General features: G+C 40.7%; 2 protein-coding genes across 4 annotated transcripts in view; both read right to left on the reverse strand.

The window, feature by feature from the left end:
• KPNA3 (karyopherin subunit alpha 3) overlaps nucleotides 1-21203 on the reverse strand; it is a 49221-nt gene that overhangs the window by 19198 nt on the left and 8820 nt on the right. For all 3 annotated transcript variants that reach the window (XM_014055321.2, XM_087716717.1, XM_087716716.1), the window contains exons 2-8: nucleotides 15918-15962; nucleotides 6487-6576; nucleotides 5270-5299; nucleotides 5122-5174; nucleotides 4934-5029; nucleotides 1891-1976; nucleotides 266-352 (exon numbers count right to left, since the gene is read on the reverse strand). In XM_014055321.2, the coding sequence (XP_013910796.1) occupies nucleotides 266-352; nucleotides 1891-1976; nucleotides 4934-5029; nucleotides 5122-5174; nucleotides 5270-5299; nucleotides 6487-6576; nucleotides 15918-15962 (487 nt within the window). The remainder of the gene's footprint in view (nucleotides 1-265; nucleotides 353-1890; nucleotides 1977-4933; nucleotides 5030-5121; nucleotides 5175-5269; nucleotides 5300-6486; nucleotides 6577-15917; nucleotides 15963-21203) is intronic.
• On the reverse strand, nucleotides 7063-10654 carry LOC148045610 (uncharacterized). The gene is made up of 3 exons (XM_087715249.1): nucleotides 9667-10654; nucleotides 8480-8674; nucleotides 7063-7212 (listed from the first exon to the last, which is right to left on the reverse strand). Exons 1-3 carry the CDS (start codon nucleotides 10474-10476, stop codon nucleotides 7063-7065), a joined length of 1155 nt encoding a protein of 384 aa, XP_087571375.1. The 5' UTR covers nucleotides 10477-10654.

Here is a 21203-nt window from a genome sequence, read left to right on the forward strand (position 1 = left end):
ATGCAGTGACATGTATGGGCACTGATGTTCTATGACACAGATTCTATGTTTCTCCATTAGAAACTGCTCAGCAAAAATCTAATTGCACAATTTTGCATTTATTTATGACAAGTTCAGCTAAATTCTCCAAAATGTGTTTTTTTCTGATGCAGTAGTCAAAAACAAAAAATAAAACTTGGAGAAACATAGTCTCATCAGGTAATGCCAATGTATAAGATTAGAGTTTAAAGCCTTTGAATTTATTTTTTAAAATATTATTATTTACCAATAATATTCCCAAGGGCCCAAACAGCTTGTTCACAAACATTTTGATGCGGTGAATGGAGCAATCTTAAGAAGAGAGGTACTGCATCTGTAATAGAGGGATGCTTCAGTGAAATGTGATCTTCAAGACACATATTGCATTTTGATACTTAACAGAAACAAAAAGAACACAAAAGTAATAGTTGAAATTCATCTAATGTTAACTGGGAACTAGATTCCATGCTATTTCAGGAGGAAAATGATTTTTATAGTAAGATATAAGCTACTTTAACCATCTAGAAATAACTGTTTATTCTACAACATGAAAAGATTATGCTTTGCAAAAAAGAATGTATTTATTTATAGAGAATAGTTCCCAAAATCCTCTCCTTGAAATGGACTGAAATATAATATAAATATTTGCAATCTTCTTGGAACAATAATTTTTGACTCACTATACACTCTTTTATTTTCTATCATAGATTCAGAGGATGGTAATTGTGCATTTAAAATATTTCAGTTTCACTTTACCCAGGAGCTAATTTCAAGGTTGTATGAACATTTATTTACATTGGTATTTACATTTTCTTGGTTAGGGCAATAGTAGATAAATCATTCATAATCAACATTTCTGCAAGGCATCAATGTCAACCTTAGCATCAGAGATATGCCTTAATTCATAGGAATGCGTGACCCGTCAAAAGCGCAGACGGCAAAAGCACGATCGACAAAATCGCGCCTTTGACGTCATCACAGCGCGACGAAAAAGATCGAAAAATTCAAATAAAAATTAATAAAAATTAAATTAAAGCAAGCCGATTCACATAAAGGTAAGGGTTAGGGTTAGGGTTAGGGTTAGGTTAAGGGTTAGGGTTAGCTTTAGAGCGTTAGCATTAGCGTTAGGGTTAGGTTAAGGGTTAGCGTTAGGTTTTTCGTTACTTTAACGGTTAGGTTTAGGGTTAGGTTTAGGGTTAGGTTAAGAGTTAGGTTTATGGTTAGGTTTAGGGTTAGGTTTGGGGGGCTTAGGGTAAGGTTTTCGCTTTATTTTTACATTTTTCGAACTTTTTCGTCGCGCTGTGATGACGTCACAGCGCGCTTTTGTCGAGCGCGATTTTGTCCTACGCGCTTTTGTGGTGGAACCATAGGAATGGCCTCAAATAAGGAGGCTTCTAGCTATCATTGTGACTATTGATTGCCATGGTTGGGAATAGGATTCATTTTCCCAATCAAATCTAAACATTATGGGAGCAAAGATAAAGAAACACAATAATTAAGGTATAAAGATATAGGCAACTTTTTATAGATGATAGAGTTCTTTAACATAATCAGGTCTGAAATTGTTTAAAACAGGCAGCAGGATCCCATTCCCCAAAGTTGTATAAATGATTGCATGGACCCAATAAACGGCACCCCCTAGGAGGCCTTAACTAACCAAGAAAATATGGATCAAAAACAGATGGCTCAGTCCAAAACTCCAGAACCAGAAACTCCTCCCAGATAATTTACATATATACAGGTTATACAGTATATGGCATGTGAAGGTTATATAAAGTATGTGCCATATATTTACACAAAGAGGAAATTATATATTCTTATTATATTGTTAAAAGGTACTTCATTTGAATATTAAATATTTAAAACACTTACTAGACTGTACAACAGCTTGAGTCTGTAAAGAAGTGCCTGATGCTATGTTAGTCAAGGCCCAAGCAGCTTCAAACTGTAAGGAAGGACTGTTTATAAAAAGACAAAAATACAATATAGTAGCAATGATATCTACAAAATGCAACAGAGGCACTCAGTTATTATGAAAGCATTAATTCACTATAATTAAATTTTACTATATCCATTCCTTATGTATGCTATTACAATATCCCTGAAATATGACCTATTTTTAATGATAATTTCAGGAAATTATGAGCTGTATAATAATGCACCTATGTTTATTTTGGCAGAACATCAATGCGTTCATAATTTCACATAATATTTCATTTGACAGTTGCCTTTTTCCTTCCCGGTTTTTCTAATATACTGAAAACTGTTGCAGTACTATGGATGCAATCTGAACTATTCAATAATTGAGTATGGCTCAAAAATTTGAAGGCTTTTAGCTGTGCACTGATATAGAGTGCACAGACCATTTTGCCCACTTGTTGTAGTCCATTTGTCACACAGGTGACTTTTCCTGTACATACCAAAGAAGTTCATCCTATCCTTTCTAAAAGTAGCCTTGGTAAACCACTCCAGTGGATTAATAGAAAGATTTACATTTCAAAATACCTTCTGTCCTGGGGTGGTGGGTAACCCTAAAAGCCATTTTTTGAGAAAGTAAAAATGCAAAGTGGGGAGGGCTTGGATTTTCCATTGTTTCCCCTCATTTTTATGCTCTTTTGGAGTGTGTTATTTTTGAAGCTAAAATAAGCTTACTCTGTTTGCACTAAAGTTTTCATGTATTTCAAAATGAAGGTAACCTTGCTGCCCATGTGACTCATTATGGTCATATGGGAGTCCCAGACACAACAACCAAAAGTCTATGAGGGTTTCATGCAGATTTGGGATCTCAAGTTTATCATCCATTTCATTTCATACAGATGAGGTCAAGAGTACAGTGCTGAAGCTGTTTTTCAAGTTAATTACTGTGGTCTGTATCTAAGAATATAATATGAATCACGCTTAAAGCTCTATTTAAAATGACCCAAGGAAGCCATCACCACAAAATGTGATAGCAAATTCCTATGAGCTAACTCTACAATCTCAAATGTAATTAAAAAATGTCTTTCAGTGGAGGAGTTCCAATCTTTTCAAATCTGTTGGTTATTTGTCTTCTAATCTATTTCCTGGCCTAAAGTAAACTTTTGGAGATGTAATAATAAGAAACAATATTCTAAATGAAGTCACATCTTATGTAATTTATATAAAGGCATTACATAATCTTAAACCTGAAGATGGTGAAGATGGTGATCCCTCTCTCTTTAATAAGAGCTTATCGGATAGGCAGATTCAATTTGGAGAAGGCAGTCATGGAAATATCTAGGATCTGCCATGTAGGACTTTCAAGGTGCAGTACCTTGAGTTGCATTCAAAAGCCAGTGAAGCTCCAACAGTAGTGATGTTACATGGGGGAACTTTAGTGCACCATAATTACTTGGACTGCTGAATGATGCACCAGCTGAAGTTCTGGATAATCTTCAAGACAGCCCCATGAACAGCACATTGAAATAATCTGCTGATAAGATGACAAGAGAATGAGTGGCTTGACTGAATGAGGCTTTTTGATCTAGGAAAGGTCACACACAGCTGACAATATGTAATTGTGCATAAGCCTTTGAATCTTTCCCTGCTATTTAAGCAGGAATTGTAAGTCCAAAAGGACCCTCAAGTTGCAGATAATTCCATTTGCAGTGTTACTCTGTCCACAGTCAATAATAGTTGGATTCAGTCAGCTTTCAAATCTAAAGCCATTCAATTTGGTAGAATTAAGTCTAAGCCTGTTTCATCTCATTCTTAATATAAATTAAGTCACTTTAAACAACCTTGCTGAATGGTTATCTGGATACAATAAAAGCGAGAGATAAGCTTGCTTTTCTACTTTATTGCCATGGTATAGACTTGAACCTCTTAACTATGTTTAATGACATTCATTAACCTAATTAACCTTGCTACCTACTTATTAAATCCTTCCCCTTACTGGTTGGTGAAGGCCACCTGAGGTGGGAGGCAGGGGGAAGGAATGTGATGTGTAGCTTGGTCCCTGAATCAGTGTCTGTTTAGTTGGGAGAAGAGGTTGTACTACCTGCCTTGGAGGTTCTGTAGGGTGCTGTCTTTTAAGATAACCAATTCAGAAAGTAGCATCATGAGCAGTTATGGACATGCTACAGTATGACCATATAATGCCTCTGTTTCATGAGCTGCCCTGGTTATCTATATGCTTCTGGATACAAGGTACTGGTTATTGCTTATAAAATCTTCCATATCATAGAGCCTGGTTATTTGAGAGACTTTCTGTCTTCCATAGTTTCAGCCAATCCTATATAATCCAGTATAGTAGGCATATTCTAGACATAATCAAATAGGGCGGTATGGTGGGACCTAGGAAGAGGGCATTCTTGTTTATTAAATGTTAGGCCATGATCACCTGGGCCCATAGTTGTCATAGTGGTTGTGAATTTTCAACCTGCCTCTCCCCTCTCCAAGAAAGGTAAGTTGAATTTTCCAAGACTGAAAGATGTAGAGAATGACAAACAGTCCATCACAAATACACAGTCCTGACTAAGGATTAGAAAAAAAAAACAGTATTCCAAGGATATAAATTAAAGCCAAAGGGACTTTAACCTACTGAAATTAGAAGCACAGCCCTATTATATGAAACAAAAACTGACAAGAATAAAAAGGAAACACTGAGAAAGGAATACAGACATTGATGACTACATGTAGACTGTGCTGAAAGAGCAGAATGTGTGCAGAATTTGTAGAATGACTGTGTAATGTAACAAATAAAAACAACCATCATAATCTGTAAATTTATTAATATTAAGATGTGTTTAAACTAGTGAAGTAATATTATTACTGATACAGACAAGTGTTCAAAATAAAAAATAGTAAAGTTTTAGGGTTCTTAACTGCAGCCCTTCAAGAAAAAAAATCCCCTTTAATTGGTATTATAAACATTCAGAAAAAAAGCACTACTTACTTGTCATCCCTTTCTAGACATTTAACCAATATTGGTAAAATTCCAGATTTTATTAAATCATCAATAGGAGGATTTCTATCACTTGATAATAATTTTCTGTAAAATTAAAACAAAGCTAATCAATAAAAATATAATATGAGGAAAAGATTAATAATGTTTTAAGTCTTTCAAATAAAATAGATGCCTACCTTGCAGCTTGAACAGCACTCAGCTGGATAATAGGGTTATCACTAGTAGCATTCTATAGCAATAGATTTCAAAAAATTAGTTCAAGTATTAAACAAATCCAGCTAATAATAATAATAATAATAATAATAATAATAGTTATTAACCTACCTGTAGTATAGTTTCTAGTGTAACATTTTGCTTTAAAAAGAGAAAGAAATTGTTTAGTTCTAACTTTCATTAGAGTTCATTATTCTCAGAAAAATAACCAGCCCATGAATTTTAAAATGTTATCGGTATATCAAGACCCCAGAATGAATGTTTCCATTTTCCTTATTAATCATACCAAAAATGAAAGAAACATAAATAGAAATAAGAACTTCAATACAACATACATATTAATGGCAATATAATCAAGACTCAGATATACAAAGTTTGGCTTTGCTGATCTTTCTGAAGGACAACTACTATAAGTTCTATGTGGCCAATTGTTAGACTTCAGAGGGTTATACAAAATCTTTAGCAGGTATCTTATTAACCTATTTCAATCTAAATTGACAAAATAAGAAATATAAACTCAATATATAATGTATTAAGGAAAAAAGGAGAAAGGAAATATTACCAATATGATCTTTAGTTTATCTTCCACATATTTTTCCTCTTTCCTTTATAGGTTTCAAAAAGTGTTCTTTATTAGGGAGACTACATCATCCTTCTCTCAGTGAGAGAAACTGGATTGAAGAGAATATTATTCATGATTGGCCAGCATGCTAAACAATGTTATGATATTGGGAAAAATAGTCAAAAGGGGATGAAATACGGGAGTGGAAAATAGGTAGTCCTTGACTTATGATCACAATTGGGACTGGAATTTTGCTCGCTAAGAGATGTGCTTTTTAAGCAAATTATCACATAACCAGAACCATTTTTTGACCATTTTTACCATGGTCATTTAGGCAAACCATGTGGTCATTAAGTGAATCACAAGTCATTAAGCAGATTTGATTTTGCCTCTCAGAAGCCAGTTGGGAAAGGTCATAAATTACAATCATGACTTCAAGACACTGCAACTATAAATACTAGCTAGTTGGCAAGCACTCAAATCATAATATAATTGAAGGTTTGAAGGTTTATTAACATTTATAGGCCGCCCTTTTCCCTGAGGGGACTCAGGGCGGCTTACATAAGATCGGGGGAGGGAAATACAAACAGTGACGTAGACAAACATAGAGTAAAATAATGAGCAACATTCATTCATCATAATTGTACAATTGATTGATTGATTGATTATATAATTGAAATAAACAAATGGAAATCCACCAGGACCAGTTTGAAAGGGTAAAGGGAGGACAATTAGAAATAGTATTTCCATTAATTAAATAACTTACTGCTTTGAAGTCAGCATCAACATCTGAATCTTCTAAACTTTCTTCTTGGGGCACATTTCTTTTTTTCAACAGATGTTCATCTCTTTTGTTCTGAAATGAATGAATATTTTAATATAATCCTTTTCAATATTCTTCAAAGTAAATTTTAAATAAGCTTTATGACATGTCTTAATATTAGTCATGCAAATTTCTTTAACTGATAAATCCTTGAAATATATTTATATCTATGACTGAAAAGTTACCTATATAAGTAATGTGAAATATATAAATATTGTGAATGGGTGCATTGATTATGTGCCATCAAGGTGATTTCAATTTTTAGCAACAATATGCATAGATTTCCTCCATGACAATCTGTTCCTTGATGTCTTCCAATGGTATACCATTCCCACTGTAGCTAAGGCCAGGGGTCTCTAATCTCTGGGTTGTGGCTCACTAGTGGGCCGTGAGGTGTTTAGAACCAGGCTGCTTCACTGTTTTCTTGAGAAAGAAATTCTCAAGAGTCTTCTCTAAGACAAAAGTTCAAAAGTGTCAATACTCTTCCCATCTTGCATTTTCAATGTTCATCTTCCACTTTCATTGACTATAACATGGAATACCATTGCTTGTACTGTTCTGATTTTTATAGGTAGAGTATAGAACGTAGTTATATCCAAGTATCTTTTCCAAAGCCTTCATGGCTGCTTTATCTAGTGTTAGACTGCAGCATATTTCTTGACAAATATTCTGAAGGAGAATTTATGTTAGCAGATGTTTGAGATGTTACTTTATGTGTACTTTCATACAAGCAGGAAAAATGTAGAAAGTCTGGAATGTTTCTGAATTTAATACAATTTAGTACTCAATTAGTAGCTCTGAGTTGAGAGAGGAGAACTCAAAAGATTGTGTTACATTAATGTAAAAGCTATAATTGAAAAAAATAACAATCAAGTCCTAAATTAACATAATCAAAATTAATTCAGCAACATACTGGATGAAATGAACTTCAGATCATGTGTACTGTTTCAGCACACAGGCATCCTGAGTAGCCATTACATGTGTGTAAAAAGTAAAAAGACATATTTTTCATTTTGGGTAACTGTAAAAGTTAATGACAGAAGGTAAAGTTTCTCACTCTTGTGTAAAAGTCGCAACCATAATAAGTTCCATAACTTTGGTTGCAAACCGATTTGGTCGTGATACAAACCTAATTTTTGAAATTTGGCGCTTACAAAAAAGAATGGTATAGAAGGGGAAATTGGCCACGAAAAAAAAATGTGAATTTTTTGTCGGAACCTGATTTGGTCGGTGTCAGACTCTAAGTTATCAGAAATAAGGTTCTTGTTTACTCCTCTATTTTGTCCCTTGCTGACAAACTAAAGCACCCAAAGGTTTGTTTTTATTATCAGATTTGCTAATAAAGGGTCATTTGCTGATGATAAAAATTCAGTTAAAAAGACCGTTGGCTTACCTGAACGGTCGTTCTCGGGGCACTGCGAAGAGAGCCCAAATGCTGGGTTAACACAGCCTATCTGCCCTTGGACTGAGTGATGATTTTCTTGACCACGCCTCCCTTTGCCTGCACATGCTCAATTCGAAAACGAAGGAACCGTCCTGTAATCAATTACAGTCAATACAGCCACATCGTTCAAATACAAACACCCGGGTGGGTTTGGGCTCTCTTCGCAGTGCCCCGAGAACGACCGTTCAGGTAAGCCAACGGTCTTTCTCCAGTGCACTGCTCAGAGAGCCCAAATGCTGGGACATGCCCAAGCTATTGAGTCCCAGGGTGGGGAAGCGCCGAAGCCTCTGGCATTTCAGCCACTCTTTGTAATACTCTTCTGCCAAAGGAGGCTTCGGCTGAGGCAAAGGTGTCAATCTTATAGTTTCTAATAAAGGCCGTGGGGGAAGCCCAGGTGGCCGCTCTACAAATGTCTAGGATAGAGGCCTGGGTTGCCCAGGCTGCAGACGTTGCAGCGCTCCTGGTGGAGTGAGCGGTGATTCTTCTCGGAACCGTCTTGCCCTGGTGCTCATATGCCAGTTTGATGCAAGCACGTAGCCAACGTCCCACAGTGTGAGAGGAGACCTTGCGGCCCAGGGACGCAGGGAGGAAGGAGACAAAGAAAGCCTCTGACCGGCGGTAGTCCTTTGTTCTCTTTACATACGTGCGCACGGCCCGTCTCACGTCCAGCTTGTGCCACTCACGCTCCTTAGGGTGAGAAGGATGGGGACAGAAGTTGGGCAAAATAAGTTCTTGAGTCCTGTGAAACAGGGAGTTAATTTTCGGAGCAAATGACGGATCAAGTCTCAATATTACTCTGTCCGGGTGAACTACGCACAAATCCTCCCTGACAGAGAGCGCAGCAAGCTCGGCTACCCTGCGAGCGGATGTAATGGCCACCAGGAAAGCGGTTTTGATGGTGAGGTAGCGCAGACTGGTCTTTTTCAAAGGCTCAAATGGGGCTTTGGTCAGGGCCTTAAGCACAAATGGAAGATCCCATGACGGATACCGGTGAACAGTTGGAGGGCTGATGTTCGCTGCTCCCTTGAGAAAGCTCTTGATCTGGGGAAGCTGACTCAGCGAGCGAGAGGAGCCCTTTGCCAGGATGGTAGACAACGCTGCAACCTGGCGTCTGAGGGTGCTGACTGCAAGGCCCTTATCCAGACCCTCTTGCAAAAAGTCTAGGGTCTGGGGGATCGAGGCTGAGGAGGCCTCTATGTTCCTAGTCTTGCACCACCGTGAGAAGGCGGCCCAGGTGGCATCGTAGATTCTAGTCGTAGAGGGCTTCCTGGACGCTTGGATTGTTCGAATGACCTGGTCAGAGAATTTTTGCTTCCTCAGGAGCTCCCCCTCAAGTGCCAAACGGCTAGCTGCAGCCACTGGGGCTCCGGATGGGTGATGGCCCCCTGGCTGAGGGCAATCTTGTCCCGGGGGATTCTCCAAGGTCTTTGAACTGAGAGGCTGACCAGGTCTGCGTACCAGGGCCTTCTGGGCCAGGAGGGAGCCACCAGAATGAGGTCTGCCTTTTCGGTCAGGAGCTTGTTCACCACTTGAGGGATGAGCGGAAGTGGAGGGAAGGCATACAGAAGTCCCTGAGGCCACGCTGACCTCAGAGCATTTGTTCCCTCCGCCTGGGGCGAGTGGTAGCGACTGAAGAAGCGTGGGAGCTGTGTGTTGTTGTGTGTGGCAAACAGGTCTACCTGTGGCTTGCCGAACCTCCTCACGATCTGCTGGAACAGGTCCGGGTGCAGGCGCCACTCCGAGTGGTCGATGCGTTGGCGGCTCAGCCAGTCTGCTTCCCGGTTGCTTACGCCGGAGATGTGATCTGCACTGAGAGAAGCCAGATGACGTTCCGCCCACCTGCCCAGCGCTTCTGCCTCGAGCATGAGGGCCTTTGATCGAGTGCCCCCTTGCCGGTTTATGTGCGCTTTTGTCGCCACATTGTCTGTCATCAACAGTACATGAGCCCCTCTTACTAGAGATGCGAACTTTCTCAGCGCTAGGCGAGCTGCCCTCAGTTCCAGCCAATTGATGCTGTGGGCGGCCTCCCTCTGAGTCCATCGGCCTTGGGCTAGGTGGCCCTGACAGTGGGCGCCCCACCCCAGGAGGCTGGCATCCGTGGTGACAACTAGTCTCTCCGGCTCCTTGAACAGGCAGCCCTTCCTGACTGCCTTGGACCTCCACCATGCCAGAGACCGGATCACCTTTCGTGGGAGCCGAACCCGCCTGAGTGAGTTGCTGTTCCTGGCCCTCTGCACTGGCAGCAGAAACCACTGCAGCTCCCTGGCGTGAAGGCGAGCCCAGGGAACCACCCCCAGGCACGAGATCATTATCCCTAGGAGCTGGGACAGCTGAATGATGGGTACCGACCTGGCAAGGCTGCAGTGCTTCACTCTGCGTCTCAGGTTCGACAGCCGGTCTGGCGAAAGAAATACCTGGCAGGAGGTGGAGTTGATGACCGCACCCAGGTGCTGTATACAGGTGGATGGTCGGAACTGGCTCTTCTCCATGTTGACAGAGAAGCCATGGTACTGCAGGGTCTGCACAGTTAGAGAAACATCGCGGTGTGCCTGCTTGGTGGTGAGAGAGTGAATGATTATGTCGTCTAAATAACATTCCAGACGAACCGGATGGTTGCGGAGATGAGCCGCTAGCACTGCCAGAATTTTGGTGAATGTTCTGGGCGCAGATGATAACCCGAAGGGAAGAGCCCTGTACTGGAAATGCTTCCCTTCCGCGTAGAACCTCAGGAACCGCCTGTGGGCCACATGGATGGGGACATGCAGGTAGGCCTCTTTGAGATCTATTGATGTCAATAGGTCCCCCTCCCTCACACAGCCCAGGATGGAGTGGAGTGACTGCATCTTGAACCTCTTGTAAGCCAGATGCTGATTTAGGCTCTTGAGGTCCAAGATGGCCCTCCACCCCCCTGAACTTTTGGGCACTAGGAAGAGGATCGAATAGAAGCCCCTCCCCTGCTGATCCCTGGGGACTGGCTCTATCGCCTCTATCTCTAGGAGATGGCAGATTTCTGCCCTCATGCGTTCCCTCTTTTCTGGGTTCCTGGGGGTAGGACAGCGGATAAACTTTCTTTGGGGAAAGGATAGGAAGTCCAGGAGAAGGCCCTTGCGAATGGTGTTGAGGACCCACTTGTCCGATGTTATCTCCTCCCACCTGTCGGCATACAGCCGTAGCCGACCCCCGATGGGGGGATCCCTGTGACCGTCACTTTCCCTTACGAAAGGGCCGGGATCCACCACTGTTGTTTCCTCCTCCTCGGAATGGTCTCCGAAAGGAAGACTGGGATTGGTTGGCACGAGCCCCGAAGGATCTGTCTTGGTGCCTATCCCCCCCTGCCTGAAAGGGCCTCTGATAGGAGGAAGGGTGAGAAGATTGCCCTGTTTCCTGGCTCCTGTAGGGTCTCTTACGAAAGGACCCCGCCCCTTTCCGGTCACCCCTTTTAAAGGTTGCCGGAAGGATCTTGCGTTTGTCCTTGGTTTCGGTGACAAACTTGTCCAGGGCCTCTCCAAACAGAAAGCCCCCTTTAAATGGGGCCGATGCCAGCTTCCATTTAGCCTTCATTTCGGCCTGCCAGTGCCTGAGCCATAGGAGGCGGCGGGAGGTGATATTGGAAGCTAGAGCTCTGGAAGAGAATTTTGCTGCTGTCAAGGTGGCATCCGCCGAATACTCGACAGCGGTAATAATCTTGGTTAGCTCATGGCGCCACCTAGATTTCCTGGGCGGGGGTCTGGACCTGAGTTGGCGCAGCCAGAATAGGGTGGCCCTAATAAAAAAGGAGGCAGAGGTGGATGCCTTGATGGCCCAGGCAGACGCCATGTGTGTTTTCTGACATGCCTTTTCTGACCTCTTATCTTCTGCCTTAAGTCCCTCTAGGAGCTCAGCTGGCAGGTTGGAATTGGAAGTTAGAGACACGACTGGGGCATCTACTTCTGGGAATTTGAGGATTTCCTCCATTTTATCTTCTACTGCATATAGAGTTCTATCCCCCCCACTGGGGTTGGTCAGGGTGCCTGGCTGTAGCCACTGGCGCTGTACCGCGTCCATAAATAGGTCTGGCACAGGAATAACCTCGGGGGTTTCTACTGTCTCTTTGAACAACCCATGCTTAAGATCCTTGGAAGTGGAAGCCTGAGAGGCCTCAGGTCTGGAAGTGGGGCCTAACTCTGTGGCCGTCATGGCTTTGTGCAAGATAGACTTGAATAATGACGGTTGAAACAGGCCAGAGAATTTTGGCTTGTCAGGGGTGGGGTTTTCGTCTTCAGAAAGGGCGAAAATCTCCCCTTCTTCCTGCTCAGAACTTGATAGCCCAGAGTGAGAGGGGCTTGAAGATGGGGAGGAGGATACAGGCTCCTTAGAGGTGGAGGCCCTAGGTTTGCGTTTCTCCTTTGGGGCCTTGCCCTTGCTAGAGCCCTTGCGCTTAATGCCTTCAGCTATCCCTTGGGAGATGGCTAAGGCAATTACCTCCCTCATTTCATCCGAGAGAGCAGAACTTTTCCCCTTTTTTTTCTTTTGCTTACTGGGCCTGCGCTGGCTAGGCCTGCCTGAGCTGGATCCACCCTTCCCAAGGGGGGAATTCTGGACAGAATCTCGTTCCTCTCCGATGGAGGAGCTAGGGGAGTCGGGGTACCCCCAAGATGCTTCAGGAGATGGATCCCTGGATGCATAGTTATCCCCAGACAAGAATTCACTGTCCCCGGGGGATTGGGCCTCACGATCAGGGGAAGCTGACTCCCTGCTGCGACGGTCTGGGCTAGGTTCTGGCTGAAGGGGCCTTGAAACCTCCCTGGGATCCACTGTGGCTCTTGGAGAAGCCCTTTCAAGTGAGCCTTTGTGCCCTTTGCCTTTATTTACAGAGGGATCCAGCTTGCAGCGCTTGCTGGAGGGCCCCACCTGATCCCCTAAGGCCTCCCTGCATTCCTCAGCCATTTCAGGTCCCCACGAGGCCTGGGAGATAGCTGGAGTTGGGATGGGCACGCGCTGGCCTTTGCAGTCCAAAAGCGCTGGCAGAATCTCCAGGAGGGAAGGGCCGCCTTGGGGTCGGATTTCCTTCCTCCCACCGCCCTCGGTTCCCCGAGACTTAGCTTATTTTCCGGAGGGAGAGGCTAGCTGGCTTCCCAGACTAGCCCCCAGCCTCCCCGCGGCGTTCTGCAGTCGTTGAGGGCTCGCTGAAGCTCCGTTGGCTGGCTGGGCTCTTCTTGCTGCCTTGTTCCTAGCACGCTCTGAGCTCTGCCGCTCTGCCCGGTGAGTCGGAGCGATCCAAAATGGCGGGGGGTGCGCACGCAGCCGCTTCCCGCTCTTTCCAGCCCTGAAGGTGTGCGAAGACTCCAGCCGTCGCTGCTGTTGCCGGGCAAAATGGAGCAGGCGAGGGAATCCTAGCAATCCGGCTCACCTGCTTTAGAGCCTTCTCAGAGCCTTGCTGGATTTTTCCTCCCCCTGGGACGCCCCTGTTCCAACAGGGAACTTGGTTTATCCCACTAACTGCTCCCTTGCTAGCCAGCCCCCGCTGTGCAAGCCTTTGCAACCCCCTGCAGTGCTTGCAATTAGCAACAGCAGGGAAAAACCCGGCAGCCCTTCTCTTAAAGCGACGGAAGCCTCACTGGAGGCAAATAGACAGACCTGATGTAGAAGCGTGATTTCCTCTATCTGAGAATTTAAACGTGGTCCAAATTGGGAAACTTTTTCCAGCCTTTCTGCTCTTAAGACTGGAGCTCTCCCAAAACAGCCCTAACTCGGGCGGACTGAGTTTTCGAATTGAGCATGTGCAGGCAAAGGGAGGCGTGGTCAAGAAAATCATCACTCAGTCCAAGGGCAGATAGGCTGTGTTAACCCAGCATTTGGGCTCTCTGAGCAGTGCACTGGAGAACAAGGTCTTTCTAGACATTCATAAAGAGTAATGAAATGATTATAATAGATTTAAAATGATTTACAAATAGGAGCATTTCTAAGCTACGTTTGCATTTATTGTAGAGTCATACAAACAATTATATTTCAAGACTAAATAGTCAATAGTTCCAATAACAACAGTTTTGAGCTTCACTAGAACTGTTTCAACTATTTTACCTTTAATAGAAGTGTTCCAGTCTTGAAATAGCCCAACAGATCTTACAGGACTGTTCTGAGATCAAAATCATTCTAATTAGGGTTAGAATGGTTTTAGTGAGGCTACAAACACCCATTTTGTGTCTGAACAATGTGTACTCTGAATGTTTTGTTCTTCTATTTAATTCTAAACATATTTTAACACACTTATATTTTTAATATACTGAGTATAAGCAACAGCTGCTACTTAAAACAGCACTTGGCTACTTTGTGTGTTTTTCACTATTTCTGTATTAAACAGAATACATTACTTAGAAATAAGTATCTATGAATTCAATAGGGTTTACTTCTAAGTGCATTTATGCAGAATTGCACACTTCAAAATAAAAAAACAAGTAGTAGTAAAGAATGGTAAGAAAATAATCCTTGAAAATACTGAAGTGGGGACTGTACATATGCACAATTAAACCCACTGCTAGTTTAATATTTTGTATAATTCTCTCATCTTAAATTTTAACAATGCATAGAAAATTAAAAAATAGTTCCACACTCTTTCTTCTACTAACTCTATTTGATCTTATCACCATAAAGGAGATGAAGAAGCACAAAGACAGTTGCGTATCCTCTTTCCAATCTGGTGTTATGAATGAGATATCGGTAAGTAGCACAACTGTAGCTGCTCCAACCATATCTCATTCATCTTTTTCTCAACTAACTTATGTTCCTTTTCTTTCTAATGATTGTTAGTACAGACTAACTGGCAAATCTGTTGAGCTTTTTTTTTTTTTTTTTTTGCCTTTTACTTAGGGAAAAGAGCCCTTCACCTCCACCCTAGTATTTCCACCAAAATTACCAACTGTTTAAAAGGAGGAAAAAAGTGTGCCTCTGGTATAGAGGAAGGACCATTGTACAAAATAAAATTCATGAATTGCTTTACTGGATTAATCCAGGCACAAAGTTTTTCTCAAGACTTCTAAGATGAACCTGGAGAAAATGCAGTTTCAATTGAGAATGACCAAGCCTGTTGTCTCCACTGCCACTGAACTTGCAAGTTGTTTTATATTGGGAAGCAAGGCCATTCTAGGTCTAAGCTTTTCAGATTCTATTAGCTTTGACTTACAGATAGTTGCTGTGTTATAGTTTTGCTCCCGTCTTACACAAATATTATCAGGTCGTAAGATTATTCATATACTTATTCATCCTTTTCTTCTCTTGACATTAAATTACTTAATTTAACAAAATGTTTTTATCTGCACTTCATCTATGCCATCAGGTCAGATTAGCAGTTTACATTTTATTCAGAAATGATTAATGTTTTCAGAAAAATAATGTGTTTCAGACCAGAGCTTTTAAAACAGTTAGTGAAAAGTAATACGCAATAGGAACCTAATTTTCGCAATTCCCTAGCACAAATGGTAGAGATATAAAAAGAAAGATTGAAAAAAGCAATCTCCATGAGTGACCAGAACAATGACCAATAGGTATTGTAAACTTTAGGCATTGATCCCATTAATGACTTGTGAACAACAGAATAAACAGCTACACTATCCTTTAAAGGGTTAAGAAATGCTGCAGTTAAATGTACCAATAGTGATTCCTCAAGAAACTGTAATTAAAATCCACAGAAAATGAACTATTTTTTGAGTTGACACTATTGGTGTTCTCAGCACCAATAGGAAAAAAAAAGAAGGCATTTCCTTATCCTATTTCTCCAGAAACCTCAAATAATCAGCTAAGGTTCTGTCAATATTAAGAATCATATGAACAATTTTAGCGAAGTGGAAAATAATCCACAATTAGAAAAAACAATACTATCTGTGAAATATTTTTACAACATGAGATTTAACATAACATGAAAATACATCCGGTGTAGAATTTATTACATACTTACTTTTCTAAGTTCAATTGTCACTTCATTTCTATGTCTTCGCATGGTCTGGAAAAGAAAAATAAAGTCACTAACATAAGGTACAAAAATTAATGCACTTGCATGTTTGCTACATTTGTAAACCACCAAAAGGGAGCCAGTTTGGTGTAGAGGTTAAGTCATCAGGCTAGAAAATGTGAGGCTGTGAGTTCTAGTCCTGCCTTGGTACAAAGCCTGCTTGGGTGACCTTGGGCAAATCCCTCTCTCTTAGCCCTAGAATATATGCAAGAGCAAATTTCTTCCAAAAAACCTTGCCAAGCAATCTGTGAGAATTGGACACAATTGCATGGGGGGAAAATCAGATAGAAAAAATGTCTCCTAGTAATTTATATCACAAAAACATGAAATACTTTAAAAAACTAAAATCAAGATATAATACAAATATATCATAATTCAAGAGGCATGAGGATACCTATTCACTCTCCAAAAACTGTCAAAAGCAGCTCTGTGTGTATTAACTTCCACAAGGGCAGTGTCTGAAGTAATTCTTCAGACTCAGAGGATAGAGATTACTCAATTTAATCCCTTGGAAATGTTAGAAAGTGTACAATTGCACTATATGTTATCAAACTACATGTTATAGATCTGTGGATTTTGTTGAATGGCGGAATGGAAAATGATTTAAAGTGCAGATCCTATACTCAAGAGTTTTCCAAACTCCATGGGACTCTAAGGTATCCCAAGAACCTGATAAGATTCCATGAAAATTAAGTCCTCCCCCTCAAAAAGTTTCGCTCAGAGGTAGCCAATTTTCAATCAGTACAGTTTTCTTTCTTGATTGTGGGTTCTGGGATTCATTTAACAACAGATTCTGCAGTCTGGAAGTTTCAAAACCTTTGCTCTACTCTATACAGATAGCCCTTGACTTTTGCTTGTTTAACAACGATCCAAAGTTATGATAGCCATGGAATGGGTGCCTTACAGCCAATAAAGCACTTCTAGCTATCACAAAACATTGCACCACAACCCCATAGTCACACGCAGGTGAGCTGGGTACTTGGCAACCTGTTCTCACTTATGACCAGTTGCCAAGCGACTCGCAATTGTGTGGTTACTATTGGCAATCTTCTCTGTGTTTCCCCAGGAATTCAATGAGGAAGTCAGCAAGGAATATGGCAAGCTGCCGTCGCCTACCACAAAAGTGAAATTCCCTCAAGACAGGCATTTATTTGAGAACAAAAAGGAGGGAAATTTCAGGGGGGGGGAATAATCTCAATTCTCCGGTTGAACGGAGATTCTCCTTTTCCACAGAGAGCCCATCAAGAGCCGATGAGCTGCCCACTGAGCTACAGAAATAGAAGTCAGATTCCAAGATCTGACCTCCAGTCCTGCAGCCCTTCAGAGGAGTTCCCTTCTGCACATGAAAGGAAGTTGAACCTGGCAGGCAACTCTTTCATTCCGTTCAGGTAAGACCCAAGAGATCGCTGAAAAACCATAATCAGGAGTGCTGGAATTTAGGTTGTTGAGCAAACAGTTTTATGAGTGTCTTACTTAACAACTGCTTTGCTGAATGACCAGGTTTATGGACTGTAGTCATAAGACAAGAACTACGTATGCTTCCCTCTCCAGAAACACCTTAGAAAAATTGTTCTGACAAAGAACCAACAATACATGCAGACTTGACTCCCTAACAAAGATAAAGAAACTGTTTTAAGAAAAAAGTACAAAGCAAGCCTAGCTATCTGTCCTACTCAAACAATGAAATGTACTTATTGGACAAAACCTGATGGAAGCAACAGCCTGTATTTTAAACACTCATTGTGACAGTACAACTTTAAGTAGTGATCTATACTATATATGCAACTACAGGAAACAACATTAAAAATATACCTACATAACAGAAGAGAAATGCTACATAACAATTGCAAGAAATCAGAAGGCGGTTTTTAGCCATTTCAAAAGGAATTTCATCCATTTAAAAAAAACTGGAAGTAACTAAAAAAATAATTTTAAAAATTAAAAAATAGCACAAAAAAGGTTAATAGACCAGTATGCTTCACTTTAGTAATGAAAAATAAGCCATGTTTGACTATGCAGATATGCCAAGCTATCAATTTCTTTTAAAAAAAATGTCATTGTATATTTTTATTACTGTCTTATGTTACCTCTGAAATTCCAGTCACTTTTTTATTTTTTTTATAGTACAGGTTGTCATCACTTAACAACGACATATGAGCCCAGAATTTAGATCATAATCATTGCAGTTGTTAAGTGGCTCACTACAAGACCTGACTCAACTGTATAACCATTTTTACAAATGGTCATAAAGCAAGTCACCATTGTTATTAAGTGAATGATGTGATTGTTACATGAATCCATTCAACTGAATTGCCATTTTTGTGAGAAACTGGCAAAAAAGCCACCAGAATCTGGCCAATAAACTTTACAAGTTGTGGTCATGTGACTTTGGAATGCTGCAATCAATCATAAATGCAAGTCACTTGCCAAATGCCTGAAATTTCTCTTCCAAAAATGGTCAGAGTAAAATCTGTGATTTTGGAAAATATCAACATATTTTTCTTGATTCAGGAGTTGGTAATAGATATCATATACAGGTTGTCTTTGACTTAACAGCCATTCAAAGTTATGACAGACCCCCCCCCCAAAAAAAAACTACTTACAACCCAGTTTTGAAGTTCTGATGTTGAATGCCTCTGGCAGCCATTTGACTACACTTTGGGGAACTCGCAATCTGCCTGTTTTACAGCTGTTTGCAGCACCCCAGTGTCACATGACCGTGATTTATGATGGTTTTGTCACAAACTGACGTGTACTTCTCTTTCGGCAAAACCTAGCCTATAGCAAATAATGGGTTCATATAACAACTATGGTGTTCACTTAATGACCCTCACAAAAAAGGTAAAAACTAGTTCAATCACATGATGCTTTATGACTCTCGTGAACATAATTGCCAAGCTCAATTACAAATACTACCTGTACTTTTATTTATTTTAATCCAAATGCTTTCAACAACTTATTTTAGATTCTATCTCCCTTTCTATTGCTATGCTTCTTCCTTGCAATACACTATAGTTGCTGTATTCCTGTCATAATAATAATTCTACCAGATCTCCTTGTATCTGTTAAAACAGTATCTGTTTTCTTGTACTAAGACATCTTGTACTCTGAGCAATATTATACACACCATGAAGACCATTACTTTTTTTGAATCAATATTTTTCTTAATTTTTCATTGGGGAGATGTAATAGACTTCATACAGCTACTCTCATTTTCTTCTGCAGTACAAAATATTTATTTGAAGTTTTTCAAGGTTTTTTTCTCCAATCCCATAGGATTCAATATAAACTATCGACAGTAAGTTCTTAGGAACACACACTGAATACATATAATGCAGGAGCTCTTTAAATAAGCCATATCTTTTTTCATGTTTGTTGCTGTTTTAATGAATCACATTAATTCTGTGGTTCCTTTAAAAATGTGCTCTCCTCATTTTCCTGAACATTCTAATGCACTTTGGAATGCACAATCATTTTGAAACATGTATACACAAATTTTAATTTAAACAAACTGGAACAGGTATAGGAGAATTGGATAAAGGAATTGGATTATGTTAGAAAAGGCATACAACAGCACAGTATTAAGAAATATCACATAGATGGCAGCCAAGACCTATGGTATTTGTACTGTTTCATATAGAATAATGAACTTCAGTTAACAGGAAAGATGTTTTCAACTAAATACCAGAAAAAAAATTCCTAAAAGCAAAAACAGCTTGATAGAGGAGCCAACAATTACCTAGAAATGATGCTCTATCTTTGAATTTACATGGCTCCTTCTAGCTTTACTATGTAGGAGGACTTGTTTTGACAGTAATTCCTTTAATGATCAGTTTTATAGATGTTGTAATTTGTAAATAATCTGCAATGAATTTCCCAATGCCACTTTTTCTGTATTTATTTTGATGTAGATTGTTAACTGCTGTGATTTGTTTTATTCTGTTAAAAAATACTAATTCTAAGCTATAACTACAATAAACAATGAAAGTGCCAAGAGATCAAGGTAATGTATTTGGGGTTATCTTACAAATAAGAAAAGATAACTAAAGAGAGATATACATACATTTATATTAGCACTATTTTATATAACAGCATGTTGAAGGGGCTTCTGCACACTGCAATACAATTAAATAAGATCTATATGACACCATGTTCCAGATTGACAAGATGTAATTCTTAAAGCAACACATAATTAATCTACAAAATTCACTGCCACAAAAGCCAATAATATGCACTAGCTCAGCATGTTGCAATATAAATGTGCTCTTCTATAGAATATGGTATTCCAATTTCATTTATTTCCCTCTACCTTAAAAAAGTCACCATTTTGTGATAACTGGGCATGCTCTGCTTTTCTTGAGTTGTCCAGAAATTCTTCAATGACAAAAGGCCTGTGGATCTCTTTGCATAGAGGCCACCATTTAAACAAAATAAAAACTGCTACTCATAGCAATGAGTGAGTAGTATATTACAATCATCATCTTCTTTTAATGAACCCATAATCCCTTGCAGGGTGGAGCCTGGGCAGCTGAATGGAACTAGCTGAGTATTTAATGGACAGATGCCCTTCCTGTCACCAGTGCAGAGTCTTGTTCAGCAGATATATTCCCATTGTACCCAGAGAGAGAAATATCTGTCTCTACCTAGGATCGAACACATAGTCTCCTGATTATGAGGTGAGAGCACCACCTCTAGCCACTGCACCTGCATAGTATATTACAATATTCCTATAGAATAGCTAACCAAATGTTTACTTTGATCTTGAATTAGTTACAAATGGTGTAAAATTAATTTAAGATGTTGAGACTCTGGAAAGAGTGCAGAGAAGAGGAACAATGATGATTAGGGGGCTGGATGCTAAACCGTATGATGAATAGTTGTGGGAATTGGGAATGTCTAGTCCAGTGATGGCGAACCTTTTTCGCCTCGTGTGCCAAAAGCATGCACACATGCGCTATCACTCACGTGGCGACCCCCATAATTTAATGCCCCCTGCGCCATGACCCCTGTGCATGCACATGAGACCCCTCCACTCCCCCATGCATGTGCACATGGCTTTCTAGGAGCCTGGGGAGGGTAAAAATGGCCTCCCCCACCCCCCGGAGGCCCTCCGGAGTCCAGAAACAGCCCGTTTTCCGACTTCCTGTTGGCCCTGTAGGTCCATTTTTCACCCTCCCCAGGCTCCAGAGACTTTCTAGGCAAAAAACGGCTGAACACGCAAACTGGAAGTTT

This window comes from Thamnophis sirtalis, unplaced genomic scaffold (assembly GCF_051295495.1).
Source record: "Thamnophis sirtalis isolate CommonGarterSnake01/CBP01778 unplaced genomic scaffold, rThaSir2_p1.2 scaffold_5, whole genome shotgun sequence".
NCBI lineage: Eukaryota > Metazoa > Chordata > Lepidosauria > Squamata > Natricidae > Thamnophis > Thamnophis sirtalis.